Here is a 17,987-nt window from a genome sequence, read left to right on the forward strand (position 1 = left end):
CTTCCATGAGCTCCCCCTCCTGGTCAACTGTAGCCCCTACAGGTTAAGAAGCAGAAGAGAGCCAAAAGAACATCAGAAATGAAGCGGATAATGATGTGTATGACTTTCTTCCTGTTCCTTCCTCCATTCTGACTCCCAAAGCAATGGACAAAGTCAGCATTTACGAAAGGGTGCAGGTTAAGGCAGAATTGCATGACGCGTTCATTTAGCAGACGCTTTCGTCCAAAGTGACGTCTGCCTATCCGTGTAGTGATTGGGCTTAAGGGTGTTGTTCTAGGGCCTGACAGTGACATCACTCTGCCAACCCTGGGATTCGAACCAGCAACCTCCCAGTCAAAGGCAGTGAGTTTGTATCCACAGAGCCTGCTCTGATTGTAAGGATTTAGCTGTTAACCTGGTTCAGGCAGAATGGGATAGAATAGGCCAGGCTTTTCCTGAGGACTGGGTGACCTGACATTCCTGAGTTCTTCAGGAATCTCATCCGTCCATCCATCCCTCTGTACACCCCTAAGTTCCCCACTGCTTATCATCGATCATCAGACTTCACTGCAGCTCCTGCTCGCTTGCCTGAAAGCTCATGCCGTGTACTTCTTCATAAATGTCTTTGTGTTTAAAAGACTCATTCATTGTTAATATTAAATGTATTCATATATATATATATATCAGTTTATAAATGTTTAAGTTCTTTCGCAGTTTAAGATGTCGTGCTAAAATATCAGACTGAAAAATGAGTGTCACCATTTATACCTTATAAATGAAATCCCCAAGTGAGCCACCCTTTGACTGTCTCCTTTGTCCATTCTGTGTTTGCTGCCCTGTGTAAAGCTTCTGACCTCTAGTGGCACCTCAAGCCCGTTTACCTGTTCGGGGTACAGAACTCAGAAAATGCTGGAAATGTCTGGCCATCTCTCTTTGCTATGGTGTTGTTGCGGTATGCTGGTTTATCTACCATTTCCTGGGGGATGCGGTATTTTGCATACCATGATTTAAGAGAGCAGCTGTACTGTAAATAGCTGCATGGTTTTGGGCTGAATATGTGCACATCTGCGGGGGTCAGAATCTCTTTGCTGGGTTGATCTATTGGCGTGACCATGAAGAACCACACATGAGGCTCAGAAAGCATCTTCCATCGTATTTATCAAAAACATTCATGTGAATTTGGTAGCTCTCTTTCACCACGCATCCATTAGCTGCATATGGCATCTCCCATCAAAGAGGATTCTGGGTATTTTGCTTATCTATGTAATGGGATAAGGCAGGACTAGGGCAACCGCCAAGGGGGTATCCTTATGAGCAGCGCCCCCAAACATTCCCAGGATGAGACGGGCGCTGCACAATCCCCGCCCGCCCCTGAAAGCCATGTAAGGGTTTTGATGTTGCAAACCAGCAGAGCCGAGTGTTAATGAAATGCAGCTTTGAAGACGCGGCGTTTGAAGTTATGCATGAGTTTCCCTTCTTTGTGCCGTTTTCTCGCTCGCCTTTTTTAATTTTTTTTTTAACAGCACTCTGTCTAACTGTAGCCATTTGTTTGAAGTGGCTGGGATTCCTGGGGCATCTGCCAGCGCCCCTGCAGTTAAAACAAGCATTTTTGGGTTCAAGTCATAATTGTTTTTGAGCCAAGAGTGAAATCTGGCAGTAACACTGGCTGCTTGCTTCTCTGCGTTAGTGAACACACCAGCTTAATCATGATTATTGCAAGTTGTGATTTTTATTTATGCATGTGTTTGCTTGCTTGCTAGCTTGTGTATTTGCTTGCTTGCTCGCTAGTGTGTGTGTATTTGCTTGCTTGCTAGCTTGTGTGTTTGCTTCCTTGCTAGCTTGTTGTCTTTGCTTGCTTGCTCGCTAGTGTGTGTGTGTTTTCTTGCTTGCTAGCATGTATTTGCTTGCTTGCTAGCTTGTGTGTTTGCCTGGTTGCTAGCTTGTTGTCTTTGCTTGCTTGCTGGCTAGTGTGTGTTTTCTTTCTTGCTAGCATGTGTTTGCTTGAGCTAGCATGTGAATTTGTCGGCTTGCTAACTACTTACCTGGTCCCTCAGCCCCAGAAATCCCTGGCTGACAGGGAGTGACCCCCTCAGGACTTCTAGACTTGATGGCTTAAACGGTCACTGTACCAAACTCATAAACAACAGTGGCATAAAAAACAGACACACTGCTCTTATATTTTAGCTGGACGCTAAACAGGCACCTTGATTTAAAGTTTTAAATTTTTTAGCTTTGCATCACAATTTGCACATACGTTTAATGAGATAAAATGGCGGTATCTCCTACAGACACTGGTCTTGCATGGAGCTGATTAATTCCGGGAGCGTTTGGCCTCATTCTGGCTGAACGCCTCATTGGCGGAGAGGCAGCTGCCTCTAAGCGTCCTCTGGAGTTTTAATTAGGAGCCACAGTGACCTGTGGACCTGCGAGGCTGCAGCACTTATACAGACACATCACAGGTGCATGCAGACACTGTCCAGGACACCTCTAGCCCACGGCCAAGCTGCTCCGCCTTCTATAGGCTTAAGGCTGTGAGTCACAGCTGCTCTGGACAGAGGACACCCAAGGCAGAGCAGCATGATGATTGGCTGCCAGCTAAGGCACAGCCATGTGGGTGTTTGAGTACGAGTCGGGGTCCGGCGACTTGCTGGTCCTGCCCTGTGCAGGATGGCATGTCCATTTGCTCTTGGGAGTATTTTTAGGTGCCTGGCTCAGTCAGATTACCTTGGTGTGATCTCCCACACACACACACACACACACACACACACACACACACACACATACCTGCACATGGTGAAGGTACCTTAAGCATATTCTGCTCAGTGTCAGTAATGACAGCTGCTTTATCCATGAAGGCTACATGGAATTTAATCCCCGAACAGCCTTTACGCCGCTTTTCTGGTTCTCATATCAGGGGAGTCCAAAGGGTCGTTTCCTGGTCCTGCAGCCTTTCCTGTGTAAAGTCTGTTCTTCGCATGGCTCCACCTGCTGGCCGAATGTGCAGCACCCGGCGACCCCACGGCTCCACCCGCTGACCGAGCACGCAGCACCTGGTGGGCGCAAAGCTCCACCCGCTGGCTGAGGACAGCTCCTCTTATTAGCCACCCTGCGTTTTTGGCCTCTTCCTCCTGTCAGTCGTGTGATAAATTTTGCTGCTGGGTATGACAGCTACGATAGAAAAGGAGACAATGGCTCTTCATGGGCATTCATCCCCAAATGCCAGCTGCTTGGTGGTTATGCCCAGCCACAGAGAAGCTGTCCTGCACCATTTTGTTTAGTGCCACCCCCCCTTGTGTAAAAACGTCCCCTGTCACTGTCTGCTTCCTGCTTAGTCCTCACTCCTGCCCAGTACTGCTACCGCTCTGTCTGTCTTTAGTCTCTAACTCTAGAAGAATCTCTAGATTAGTCTTTCCTAATCTTGTCCTCCGGGACCCACAGACTGTCCACATTTTCGCTCTGTCCCAGCTCCCTATTACAACTCCACATACTTTGGGATCCTGAAGACCGGATTGAGAGACGCTGCTCTAGATTAATGCAGGTGAATGCCTAAATGAACCCCTACCCTGCATGAAACCTGCTCAGTGCTTGTATCCCATATATGCATATGCCCTGCCAATCCCATCATGCTCCAGTCCTTCCTCATCCTCATGCGAGAATGGCCACTGATTAAAAGCCCCCTCTGTCACTGGCTTTTGTATTTTCTTTCTCCCTTCATCTCTATCATGCCCAGATTTCTTTGGTAGCATGGTTGGCACATCTGCATGTAACAGTTCAGCTCACAAAGACTGCAATTCGACTACTAATTATGACATGAAATAACAAAAGAAACAAAAAGACCATCTGTGGTGGCGGTGGAGATGGGAGAGGCGTGCTCGGCGGCCCGTTGGCTCTGTGCTGATCTCAGGAACTCTGCTCATTATTTTATTATTTTTTAAGGAGGGAGCTGGGAAGGAACCCTGGAAACTGCTGGTGGAGATGCAGGCGGGATCATTTCAGTTCATGATTCCAATGCTAAAAACAGATGCGTGAAATGAGAGATTGCTGCCAGAGGCTCCAAAAGCCGCGAGATACAAAAGCGCGGCCCTGGTGCAGGCAGGGAAGTCGAGGGGCGCCGCGCGGGACGCCAGAATCGCGGCCCTGGTGCAGGCAGGGAAGTCGAGGGGCGCCGCGCGGGACGCCAGAATCACGGCCCTGGTGCAGGCAGGGAAGTCGAGGGGCGCCGCGCGGGACGCCAGAATCGCGGCCCTGGTGCAGGCAGGGAAGTCGAGGGGCGCCGCGCGGGACGCCAGAATCGCGGCCCTGGTGCAGGCAGGGAAGTCGAGGGGCGCCGCGCGGGACGCCAGAATCGCGGCCCTGGTGCAGGCAGGGAAGTCGAGGGGCGCCCCATCAACCCCGCTTGCTCAAAGAAGAGTAAAGGTGGAGTCTGGTCTTCTTCCTTGTCTTGAGAAGGACTGATGCCTTCAAAACCATGCGGGATGCTCCTTCTCGCTCCTTCTCACTCCTTCTCTCTCTGTAATACGCTCTCGCCCCTTTTCCCTCCTTCTTGTTCTTTCTCCCCTTCTCACTCCTTCTTGCTCTTTCTCTCTCCTCTTATTTTCTCTCCTTTCCCTTTCTTATCACTCCTTCTCGCTTTCTTGCTCAATTCTCTCTCCTACTCACTCCTTCTCTCTTTTTCTCTACTTCTTGCTCATTTTCCCTTTCTCACTCTATCTTTCTTGCTTCTTCTCTCCTTTTCCTTCCATTGCACTCATTCCCTCTCCTTCTCACTCCTTCTCTCCTTCCCTCTCCTTCTCACTCCTTTTAGCCACTTCTTTCATTTTCTTTCCATTTAGGTCCTTCCCTATCCTTCTCTCTTCTTCTTCTCTTTTTCTCTCCTTCCCATTCCTTCTCTCTGCTTCTCTCTCCCTTTCTCTCATTCTCTCTCCTTCTCCTTTTCTCTCCTTCTCATTCCTTGTGTCTTGCTCTGTCTCTCGTTGTGCATGTTGACATCTTTTCTGGTCACAGTATGGCCATGAATAATGCGCAGTAGACGCTTTTGCCCAAGGAATGTTCCCAGAGCTCAAACTTCCAGCTGAAATCGTTTATTAGAGGCTCTGGGATGTTAGACAGCCAATGCTAAAAACGGCGGCAAACCAGACAAGAACAGCTTACTTGGTGAGACTGGTCCTGAGCAGCCATAGCAACTGAAAATGGAGCTGTGGGCTGGTTGCTAGGTGGGAACACTAAGAGATGGGCTGGGTGTGGAAGCCAGGACAGATGTACACATGGAGAATGAGTTTCCCAGTCATAGCCCAGTTTGCCTCCTTAATCTCAGTCATCTTCAGAAACCCTCTACTCTCTCACTCTCCCCGCTTCCCTCTCTCCACCCACTTTCTCATTAAAAACAGGAGACTTGGCTTCTAATTAAATCCCACTTGAAAGTCTTAAAAGTCAGACTGTGACTCAATTTGCATTTCTGAATATGGAACATGGCTTAAAGAGGTTTAATGAACTGCCTGAAAACATCTCTTCCTGAGTGACGCTGTTGCGACAACACTCTGAAAAGCTCAAATTCAGGCATGTTCACACAAACACGAAGACACACATGCATGTGTGCACACACAGACACACACAATCAAAGATGCGCATTCATGGGTGCACACGCAAAGACATGCATGCATATGTGTACATACAAACATTGACATGCGTGCCTGTGTGCACACACAAACGCAGACACGCATGTCTGTTTGCACAAACAAGCAGATCTGCAAACATTTATGACACATAACCATGCATATCTATGTGCAATATGCGTGTATGTGCCTCTACAATGAAAACACATTCTCAGGCATGTATGTACAGAAAATCTCTTTTACTTGCACATGTGGCAGTGTTCACACTGGAATGCATTTTAGAAATAGTCTTTGCAGCCTGAAAATGCTGGTGGTTTCAAGAACAGGACAATAAAATCACATGTATTCCACAGGAGACACTGACTATGGTACAAGTAAGAGCAGTGGTACAGTTGTACCCACAGGTTGGATGATCAGAATAAGACTGTGTGACAAGGCTTGGTATTTATATGGGGTACTAGTCCAGAAAATACATTAATCTAATCCCAGTCTTTGTTTTCCCTTTCTTTTGGTGACTATATTCAGTCACAGATACAACACAATCGGAGGATTGATTAAACTGAGAATCATCAGCAATAAAAGTCATGCTGGAAAGGAAGGAATATCTCTTTACTGTGCAACAGTGGCACCTACAGCTCAATTCTGTCAGTGCACGTTTGAAACGGCCAGGATCGCAAAAATGTCTAGTTTCGATTTTGGATTCATCTAGCGGTGATTGAACGATTACCTGCTAACCCCGTCCGAAAGTCACTAACTACACCACTGAAGCTGCATCACCTCATATAGCGCATGGACTCCGATCGTGCTAATCTGACTCTGGATGCATCCATGCTCCTGACCAAAAGTTTCATTGCAAACCGAATGGTTATGATTCCCTTGTCCTCCATCAGTGTATGTGATACTGCGCCTGTAAATGTACGTCGCTGATGCTCTGCGCTTCCCTCTTACAATTACAGATTACAGTTATTCCCTTTAACTTTATACCGTTACAGCTTTTGTTGCTCATAGTACCGTACTGGATAGTTGGTCAGCAACCAAGGAATTAAACTAGGAATCAAATGGTTATATGGCTCTGAGTTCTAAAAACGGATATTTTGTTCTACTTTACTCCAAGAGCCGTAAATATAGACTTATAACCTGTTATTCGTGGTCCTGCTATTCAAATTTCAGCCTTAATGAGCAGTTTATATTAATATCCATATATGCTAAGGTTTCCTCCTAGTGCATGCATGTGTCCTAAGCCCTGTGATGGACTGGCATCCCGTCCAGGGTGTCCCCTGCCCTGTGCTTTATGGTGGCATTTTGGTAACTTCAGTTAACCTCAGCATGTCTTTGGACTGTGGGGAAAACCGGAATATCCGGAGGAAACCCCATGACGACAGGGGGAGAAAACTCCACACATATGAAGCCGTGGTGGAGACTTAAACTCTGGTCCCAGAGGAGCAAGGTAACAGTGCCGCCACACTGCACTACCGTGCCACCCCCTACTAAATGTCCATGTCACCTAATAGATTGCGAATATGAATTATCTGTAGGCCAAGCAATCCTTCGTTTTGTATGCCATGTTTACATCAAATTCAGTGAGATTCACTTTTCCACTTTTTTATATGAAAATCAGTCACTGTTTATCAACAACAAGAACCAGCAAATTCATAAGTTTTACAATTAAAGATCCGCGTTCTTTATTGGGGTAGTGTAAAGTTTTAACTGCACATTAACTTGCACCACCACTATGGTTAATTCTATATTGCAATTCATCTTGTATGACAATTATTTTAAAGTGTAAGTTATATTTTCCGGTAGAGGGAAATACAGGCCGAAAACTTCCGTAACAGTAGTAGTAACAGAAGCAACACGAGAATTGCTTTTTCTTTAAGGGCCATCGTGTTTCAAAGATCTGATCACACGGACGGTGACAGCGGAAACGTTTCAGTTCCACCCACTCAGAGGGTTCACATATAGGTCTGCGGACTGAAACGTGAAAGACTCGATTTCCCTGCGTGCTTTGTGCTCACCTTCCCTTCTCGCGCCTTTCCTTCTCGCGTCACCCTAGGACCTGTCGTTGTTGTGGTGAAGTTAGCTAACAATGGCGGCGGCGGGTTGCGGATTAGCTGCCGGGGCGTCAGCGGGAGGACAAGCCTGTACGACCACGGCCCGAGGTCGCTTCCCAGGTCGGCCATGGACATCTCGCAGCCGACTTCGGTTGGACAAACGCTCACAGCTTGGTCGTCTGGGAGTTATAGATGGAGAGGCAGCTGCCGGAGGCCCGCGGCCCTCCATCTCTGGGCTGAGTCTCAGCGAAGATCCGTCGCTCTTGCGTTTACTCGGTATAGCAGAGAACCACAAACGTCAGGGAGCGGCGGGTTACAGCTCAAGTGGAAGCGAGGAGGTAAGTTGCTAAACGATTACGTGTCATACACAGTAGTTTTGAGGACTACTTTGTACGGACGAAAATAAATGAACAGGCGGGATGCTTTTCATGAATTTAAAAATGGCCAACTGAAATGTAATGGCAGAGCATTTCGGCGGGTCAAGTGCCAGTTTAACCTAGAAACATTCTAGTTCAGTATAGGACGGTTGATTGGGTGAACGTATGAAATACGACGGTATGTTTACTGAAAGGACACGGTTCCGCATTTCTTTTTAGAAAGAGCACACTGAATCAAACGGATGCGATGTCTGACAGGCAATTTTGTGGAAGATGCATGCAGCTTAGCAGCTAATTCAGAAACATATGCTGTGTTGTTAAACTCTGACGTCAGCAGTTAGTGCGGCCTCTTGTTCGCCGTTCCGCTGCCGCCAGTATCGACTGTAAACACATGGGAAAGGGTATGGCTATAAATGACCACGTATTTGTTATTAACTTACTAATACTGAGAGCTGCCATCTGCTTACGCTGCAAGGCATAATCACATGTAACATTTCCACGGAACTTTGGGGTACTTAAGATTATTTTTTTTCTTCCATTCAGCCCGAAATGAGCTGACAGTGCGAGTAAAATGGACCATATTTCAAAGGGTAATTAAAAAAGAAAATACAGTAAACAAAACATTTATGAGTAATATATGATTTGTGTGTATTTCGTTCGGCAGTTTTCATCCAAATCAAAAATGGTGATGCACAGGCGTGAATTAAAATGGAATGATGGAATATATGCAGTCATTTTTTCTATGTTACAATAATAGCCTTCTTGGATTACACTTTTGCTCATTGATTATAGCAGCTAACATTTCCTTTTGGACTCAACGTGATGTGGTCTCTCAGGAGAGGTTCCACGATGGGTCTCAAATAACAAAGCTGATCTAACACACGTAGTATGGTACATTTTATTTAGAAGATTGCAATGTTGGTCCTAAAGTCTCGTTCAGCTGGGAACCATCAAATCATTAAAGAATGACGGGCATAACTGACTATTTAGCAGGTGACCCCATATGTAGCTGTATATTATTTTTCATTAACCAAGAAGGTTGTGGATTTGTGTATCTGCTTAAGATTTATAGTAAAACTGTAATTTTGGAAAACTCATTCATGCAGAATTAGCACCTCCATTGTATTAAATGCAGCTCTCTATTCTCCTCTTGTGGGAAATTTGTACCTCTTATCTTGCCAGAACTTAAGGTGCCGTCATTTTATATTGAAGGAATAAATCATATTGTCACAAAGTCAGGCATTAAGGAAAGGCAGCAAAATTGAGAAATATCTCAGTACTGTGCATGGGGTGTGAATCTTAAATGTCATCTGCTCAGTTCTGAAGTGCACTCTTGATTGCTACCATTGAGGACTCAGAAATTGATGTCTGCCTAGCACTGACAAATATGTACATTTTCTAAATTTAATCAAGCACTCTAGTGTGGCTGACTTATGCACAGCCAAAATGCCCAGTGACTTAAGATAGTCCGAATAACTGTAATTAAGAGATGTATATATACATAGTACTCTCTGGTTTTGTGTTTTTAAAGTAGCATATTCAGAATGTATACCGCTGTTTTAAATGGCATGCTTGTGTGTTTGTTGTATTCATTTAGAGCTGTCACTATTGATTATATAAATAATCAAGTAATTTTCACATTGAATGAACTGCGATCGTCTTCTGGATTCAAAACGAAAATAAGGAAACATTTTTACTCTCACAGAAAACTAAACTTGGCAAGCTTTGCAATTTTAATGATGGTTCTTTGATAACATTATCTAGTATAGGTTAGTCTCTTGCATGAGCTCTGCATGTGATCTCTGAGACAAAATCATACTTATCCTTGCAGTTGGACTCGCTCATAGATTTTGTGGCACGTTTGTGGGATACAAAAATAAGTGAACAGGAACTGGTGATGAAAAGACATCCATCTTCCGCTATGTGGAAATATTTTGTGTTCCATGGAGACAATAATGACCAGATGCAAGTATTTTATCAGCACTGCTTTGTGTCAGCAACACCACCTTATTTGACAGACTGTTGGTAGATATTAAGCTATATTTGGGTATATAGTTAATTTTCAACTCCTAAATATAGCGAAAACTTCAAATATTGCAATGTGAGCTGTTTCGAGCGTCTCATGTGAAGTGCTTTCGTGCAAAGGATGTTTCTGCTCTTTATTTGAAGCCTCGCCCTATATGTGCCGTCATCCTTCCGCTATATTGCCCGGTAATCGAGAAGGAAAATTTGTTGATGCTTTTTAATAAACAAATAATCAAGTTTTACTTGGTAACCGTGATCGCCCTGTACTCATTATAACTCCCTGTTTTGAAAATTTTAGTCTGACTTGCAGTAGATGTCCCTGCTTTAAGAACTACCTGTTCATGTTTCTTATAGGAAAAAATAAGAAGAAAGTGAGAGAGCGTGCCAGTCTGATGAAGGTGCCTTTTTGGCCTGTTTTTTTTGTTTGGTACAAGAGCCCTGTTCTGCATGCGATGTGATTATTGCAGAAAAGCATTTCAGAAATGGGTCGTGTAAAAGATGGCAGTAAACATTGTTCACAACATGTGTACCAGCAGTGATGGTTGTCAGGGTTTCATTGGCTGCAATCTTTGACTTAATGTGAGAACCATGAGGACCTCATAGTTACTCCACTCATTTTGTGCAATGTCAGACATGACTGCACATGAATTATGTGCCTAGTGTTGCTGTGTGTTTAATTGCCCGGGGTTTAATTGCGATGAAACCAGAGAGATCACAAAAATGCGCTGCATAGATTAATTTTGTTGTATCCACTTTCAGCAAAAGTCACTTTTCAAAGCTGTGTTCTGTATGTAGCCAGAAGTAGCCGACTGCACTCTGAATCGTTTCTTTTGGGTCTTGGGTTATTGCAGTGTGCTTGGTAATGAACCAGCAGGGTTTCTCGCTAAGGACATGCTGTTCAGACACACCATTTGACCTCACACCTGTGTTGAACGCATGTGTAAGTAGAGTGTACAAAGTGCATGGGATAATAGGGTTGTCACTATCTATAATTGCAATAATTGAATAATCTGCTGACCAATCTGATGATTCATCAGATGATAGTTTAAATATAATATGATATAAAAATTGCCTCGTGCCCATTACTTCCGGGATAGGTTCCGTACCCCCCGCAGCCCAGTAGGATAAGGGATTTGGAAAATGGGTGGATGATATAAAAATTGCCATTGATACAATGCAGGAGCTATCCAACCATTACAGGGTGCACACAAAGTCATATGGTCAATTTAGGCACTGCAGTTCACTTAAGTTGCATGTTTTTGTGTAGTGGAAGGAAATTAGAAGATCTGGTGAAAAGCCACACACACACACAAGTTGAATATGGAAGTTCCACACACACAAAGGGGTCGTGTGTGGCAACAGACAAGAACAAGACCATCATCCATACATTCAATTAAATTCATAAGGGATATATGCACCTCTGCCTTATCATTATTAATGCATGTCAGAAGGGCGGAGCTCTGTGTGTGAGGAGAGTATTGAGGGGACGGGTGGGATCAGTATGGATGCGATTCATTGTACGGATTTTGAGAGGGTGCCGTTCTGCCAAATAAAATAAAATGGCTACATGCAAAACTAATGTGTTTTTGCTGTGATCAAACTTGTCACCATTACTCTCCACTGTAAAAAAGAAAAAAAAATTAAAAATAGATGAGACGGATGAGATAAGCACCCATAAAAGTTACAGAAGTTTCTTCTGCTTTCTTCCATTCATCTGTTCACTAAATGTATAAGGAACCTCCTATGCAGTGCTTTATGCATGATTATTTTACTGCTTAAAAGAACTGCATAGCATAACCTGTAGGAACAGATACTAATTTGTTGTTAATGTGGTCTGTTTGCTTCCTATTTTATAAAGCCCTTTGCATAAGTCACTGACTTGAAGCTAGAGATACATTTTAGTAGCCTCACACCATTTTATGCAGAGCATTTAGAGCTTTGCTGGGACTATATGCTATGTAGCATGATGCATACTATTCTGTCATAAGACAATTGAGTTTCGGCAATGGTTTGGATGCATTACGTCCATGGTTCTCATTTGACGGTTAGCGTTAGCAGTATACATAGTATTACCGATGCCTGTAGTAGTATAATTAGTACCAGTACTAAAGAAATGTAATACTGAACAGCTTTCAAAAATGCAGTATAGTGGTACCTTTTCAGTACTGGTATCCCATGCAACACTAATAAAAAAACACCTTTTTGTTTTGTGGTAATCCGAACTATGTACATAGTTATGTAGTGATATTTAAGGAATACATTGGTTATAATGTACTGAAGTGTTTTAGAAATCAAAAACGGAATTTCATAAAAATAATTTTAAAAAATGACGCATTGATTAAAAATATTGACGTCGATGCATTTTTATCATGAACGTCAACGACTACGTTGATTACCTAATTAATAATGAACTCTTTGAAATGTTACAAATGGTGCAGCAGTCAGTCATTAAAAGCGGCGGGACCAGGATATGCATGCAAGGTATAATTACAGATACCAGGCTGACCCACATGTTTTTACTTTTACAGCTGAAGATCCACCTGCATGTCCTGCATATAACACTCCTTTGAATATTAAGCATGTTTTATTATATCGCCTTTCAATTAACCACCTTCAATGTATGTATTGGTTCCTGGCTCTTTGAGGTTTTTAGTAAAGTCAAGCAAGAGGCTTTATATATTATGTAGATTTTGACTAACAATTTCTACTTATTTGTGATGATTTGACATTTTTATTTGTCCACTTTGTTTTGCTGTGAGTTTGCTCAGCATGAATGAATCTTAGTTGCTCCCATGGTGTTAAGTCTGAATTCTTCCTCGTGATGAGTTTGGTGAATTCATGATTATATGTAGATTATAGTAATTGCTGGAACATTATGGAAGCAGCTCACTACTACTTTTGTGCCTTTTAACAGTGATTGTTCAGTTATCCAGTACAAGAATGGGAAAAGTTTCACATTTATCACGATTATTGCATTTGTTATGGTCGTAATAATTACATATAATTTTAACATGCTGCCAAGTGGGGAACGGTTGGTGCTTCTGTATAAGCTGATTATAAGAAGCTATTAAAATGCTATTCTGAATTTTGGTTTAGTGTTTATTAGTGTAATTCCAGTCCAGCAAACTAATTTACAGCTAAAGCTAATAGCTGCGCTGCTGGCCAAATTAAAACCCAAAGCAGTGCTTATAAAGGAGAGCGAGGAAAAAGCCAGTTTATCGGTCAGAGGAAAAGCCGGTGTTCTGACAGCCTTGTTCATGTTGGAGAGGTTGCATGACCAATATGAAGGTATTTCATATTTTTTGATTGTGTGTTAAGGCTGCATGATTCTGGTTTAAATGTGAATCACAATTACCTCGAATTGAGATTGTAATTTTCTCTTATGACCATTCATTCATTCATTAAATTCTTATTACATATTATGTTTATCAAGACTGAACAAACAATATGATCATTACTGACATGGGACTGTCAAACCTTTGCGTAACAAAGGACATACTGCAGGTTTTTAACAAACAACTTAATTTCCAACTAAACATAACCCTTATCTTCTCCTAATTATAATAATTACCATTTTCGGTACGAGCGAACTGAGGTTGGAAAAAAATTCTTTGCTCTTCCTCGTCATCACCAGGAAGATCGTCTTGGGTTTGCATCATTTTCTTCTTCTTTTCATAGCATTTTCTTTTATCTTTTGGCTCACATTATACATTTTTCATATCTACCCTCTCTTCCCAGACTTCCTGTATAGCTTGTCACATGGTGTAACACAGTCCTGTCATTTGTTGATACAGCTTACGGAGGAAAAAGTGAGCGCTTGGTTTTATGCAGCCCATTTCCCTGCTAATACAGACATGGCAGAAGTGTCATGTGAAAATGGGATTGTCTAGGGGTGTGAATTCATATAACGATTTAAAAACGATTCATTGTGTAGCCCTGATATATTCTAGATTGTTCTGTGTTCTTAATGCTTGTTTGTCTTTATCTCTTTAGGGAGAAGATTTTAGGGGGTTCGAAACCGAGACTGAAAACATCCCAAGTCCACTACGCTCAGGTCATCGTTTTTCTATAAGTAAGTAATGAAGAAGCCTCCACTTCTAGGACACACACATTTATTGGAAATTATTATCCCAGCCAATTCCCACACTTTGTTCATATCTTTCAGTATATAAGAACCTATAACAATTTATCTTCCGATTGTGTAGTATTTGTGTGAACCCCAGATGACACCGATGAGTGGTGAACGGCATGTGAGCTTTTTTCCTTGAACTTGAGCTTGAACTCACACTCATGCAAGGTAGAGTTTGATGAAATGGCGGTCTAGCTTCCGACTGCACACAGGTGAACATAAGACTGAAACATTGGATAAGCATGCTTTGTACCGGGCCTGGCTGGTATTCGCATTCTGGACAAATAAGTGCTCCCGTTTTTTTTTAAAAAGCGTTTTTGCACAGATGGGAAACCAATTCACTTTTATCCCACAGGAAATCACTTATCTGAATCACATCTAAGTCTGTGGCACGGACGTGATAATTTGATGTGTTCTGCATTCTGACCATATTTTTTGGGTAGATTTCATTGTTTGGTCTGAAAACGGTGTCCATTGATAAAGTTGTACCTGTGACTGGCTTTGAACCATCTTTGCCGCTTTATCTCCTGCCTAGTAGCAGGAGATAAAGCGCAATGAAAACTCTGCAACAATATGATCAGTACCAGTTTGGTGCGAGTGGCTGAGATTTTGGGCAGCATTGTAAGTTGAAGCCTCATACTGCTGCTGATGTTTTATTTCCACCTGTTTCAGATCTACTATTGCAATTGTTAGTGATACCGGGGTGGCAGAATATCATGTTTTTATCAAAACAAACATGCAATAAGATTTAACTGAGTAATGGTTTCACTTTGTCCCCCCACCCTTCCTTATTTCAGGCCATTCTCCGAAAAAAAAAGTTTTCAAACGAACACAGCAGAAGCCTCCTCCGGCACCGGACTTAGAAACCAGCACAGAGTCGCGGGCTCCCAAAAAGGGATCAAAGCCATCACAGGGGACAAAGCAGGTTTCTTTAACAGCTAAGTCTCGGAACAACCGCAGGAACTCAACAAAAAGTAATAACCCTAAACAGACAAAGATCAAAGGGATGAGGCTTGGAGTTCGGTCTGCTCAGGGTTTGCAAAGAGGACAGTCAACATCCAAGATTACACTGAAGCTGGCTGCAAAGAAAGCCCGCAAGAAGGACGTCAGCCCCAGTCAGAAACGCACGAAAAGGTCCGAAGACCAGGTTGTGGGCAATGTAGTTATAACAAAAAATGAAAATGCGGGGGTAGGCAAGCCTTCAAAAGATCGTATTAAACTAGTGTCTCCAAAAACTAAGCTGGGCAGTGGATTAACAAGTAAGGGAACTAAATTTAACAGTGGCAGGAGAGGGTTCAAAGCAGAGTTTGTAGACCAGAAATGTAAAATCTCTTTGCCGAGATGTGAGTTTGTACCCAAAAACAAATGCACTGTATCCAAAATTAAAAATAAAGCTGGGAAAACTAAGAGGCGGAACACTGTAGATGTCAGTGCTGACAAGCAGACACAGTGTAATCGGTCTGCCCTGGGTCAGCAACTCAGTCAGCATTTAACTGAAGCACTAGAAGGTGAGAATACAGAAGAAAGCAAGGAAGAATTATCTTCTAAAGATGCTGACGATTCTGAATTGGTCATCAGAACAGGGAAACGAAATCAAGGAAGTACGAGGCAGATTAGACAGACCCCTGAAAGTCGTATTACTCAAGGAGCGGAGAGTGTGTCCTCTGCTGTGAATCCAGACACATCAGTTCCTGGACTGAAACTAAAGAGGGTGAGAAGTTCTAAAGCCCTTTTCTCAAGTCCAGTTAAACCCAGCCTGAGGAGCAGTAGCTTAAAGGGATTTTCACGGAAGAAGCAAAGCAAATTTATATGGACTCTGACATTTACGAAGGGTAAGAAGAAAGCGGTGAGGGTGCAAGAGTCTAGGAACAGTGGTAAGGCTGGGCGGAAGGAAGATGAGGAGAAAAGCGAAGATGTAGTTATACATACAGAGCAAACTGCTCATAAAGATGCCGCTCTGGGCCTCTCTCAGAGGGGAATAAAACTGGTGCCAGAAGATACTGCTACAGACTCCATCGGGCTTGAAATGGAGGAGATGATGGAGGCGTGTTCTGAGGGAGATTTTGTAGTAGGAAAAGTTGTCGTTTCGCCACTAAAGCTGAAAGTGCTTTCTTCATCAGACAAACAAACTTTACAGCCATCGCTTTTGATCCAGCAGGTGGGCACTGCTTTAGTGGATAAAGATCTTGTGATGAAAAATATCAGTGAAGACCCACAGGATTGGTCAACCTTCTCTGAAGTCACTGGTCCACTTGTTCCTAAAGCTGCTCCTAAACTAGCTAAAAGAAATCTCTCTTCTCTAAGAAGAAAACCTGGACATAAGAGGCGGACTCAAAGAAAACCAAAGCAGAAGGAAAATCTGGTTTGTGAAGACACTGTACATTTATCATGTCCTCAAGGTCTGATAAAAGAATCGTCTGAACCCGATGATAAAGCTGGTGAACTTTCAGATGATATAAAGCCCTTACCAGAAATTAAGAGTGAAATATCGATGCCGACAGATTCTGTTGAATATGCATCTTCTGTGGCGGAGACTAAACCTCGGATAGATTCAGAGGTTCCAGTTGTGGGAGAAAGAGGAGTTCTTGAACTGGAGTCAGCGTTAACTGAGCAAGGACAAACACATGCAGTGGAAAAGCCCATCAAACAGAAGCGACGCAAGTCAGTATTTGGGTATCGAAGGAAGCTGGGTTTTAACAAAGCTTCAACTGAAAATTCCAGCCAAAAGCTAAAGCGCAACAGACGCAGACAAGTTACATTTACCTCTGTGGATCTCGATGCAACTGAAGAGACGATTAAAGAGGGGACAAAGGACCAGATGGAGCAGGACCAACAGATGCTATCCAGAGAGGCCCAGCAAGGCGGATGTCTGAAGAGCACGCGGCACTTCATCATGCCTGTGGTTAGTGCGCGGTCCTCTCGGGTGATCAAGACACCAAAGAGGTTTATGGATGATGAGGACATGTCTGTACTGCCTCCCAGGATTTATCTAAAAAAAGCGTCTCCCTTTCTCCAAGCCCCATCCGACGCACTTGGCACTTCTGCTACTGAGGACTTATTTCCTGACCTGTCTCAGCAGGAGGATTTTGTAAAGGAATCCTTGTTTGAGTCTGAAGATGCAGAAGTTTCCCAAATGATAGAATCTGACTGTGACCCAAGACCTTCTGACCCAGACCCTAGCAGCCTGCCACGAAAGCGGAGGTCTGTGCTGCGGGAGCCAAATTTCACGTGGCTTGACTTGGAAGAATCGACTGCGGAGATGTATACCTTAAACCAACTGAAAGGTCAAGACAGTAGAAACCCCTTCTTCTCTGAAGATGCATTTCAGGACCCAAATCCTAGTGTTGCAAAAGATACTGCCTCCAGCAAAGGTGTAATGCATTTAAAAGGCCCTGAGAAGCGAAAGAAGCTATTCCAGGATCAGAAGAAGGTGAAAGAACCATTTTACAAAACATGCAGGCTGGATTCTGAGCTGGTGGAACAAAACGAAGCAGATGTCCAGGATTCCAGTCTGAAAGAATCATCCTCGCTCAAAAAAAAGAAAGCCAAGCTGAAAATGGAGGATATGGATTCCCCCGGCGTTGTGCGGAGAGTAGCTGTGCATCTGCGTGGTGCCCACTGCAAGCCGTCCTGGCTGGAATACGAATCGGCGCTGGAACATGACGACACGGATGTAAACGAATATTCCGCACGGCGCTGTGTGAAGGGTAAGCATTCTGATTCTAATGCTTATGTGGGGTTAAGTTTCTCTGCATTTGTTCTCTTGGTTGGTTGAGGTTTTATATGTTTGCTCTTCTGAGTGACCTGGAGATCT

General features: G+C 43.4%; 1 protein-coding gene across 2 annotated transcripts in view; it reads left to right on the forward strand.

Annotated features, from left to right (window-relative positions):
- The first annotated feature begins 7,625 nt into the window (after window positions 1-7,625).
- Window positions 7,626-17,987, forward strand: part of LOC125718856 (histone-lysine N-methyltransferase 2B-like) — a 31,437-nt gene continuing 21,075 nt past the window's right edge. The window contains exons 1-3 of one of the 2 annotated variants that reach the window (XM_048993028.1): window positions 7,626-7,980; window positions 14,038-14,116; window positions 14,971-17,880. In XM_048993028.1, the coding sequence (XP_048848985.1) occupies window positions 7,678-7,980; window positions 14,038-14,116; window positions 14,971-17,880 (3,292 nt within the window). In that variant the 5' untranslated portion in view covers window positions 7,626-7,677. The remainder of the gene's footprint in view (window positions 7,981-14,037; window positions 14,117-14,970; window positions 17,881-17,987) is intronic. The other variant, XM_048993029.1, reaches the window with a different exon arrangement.

This window comes from Brienomyrus brachyistius, chromosome 23 (genome assembly GCF_023856365.1).
Source record: "Brienomyrus brachyistius isolate T26 chromosome 23, BBRACH_0.4, whole genome shotgun sequence".
NCBI lineage: Eukaryota > Metazoa > Chordata > Actinopteri > Osteoglossiformes > Mormyridae > Brienomyrus > Brienomyrus brachyistius.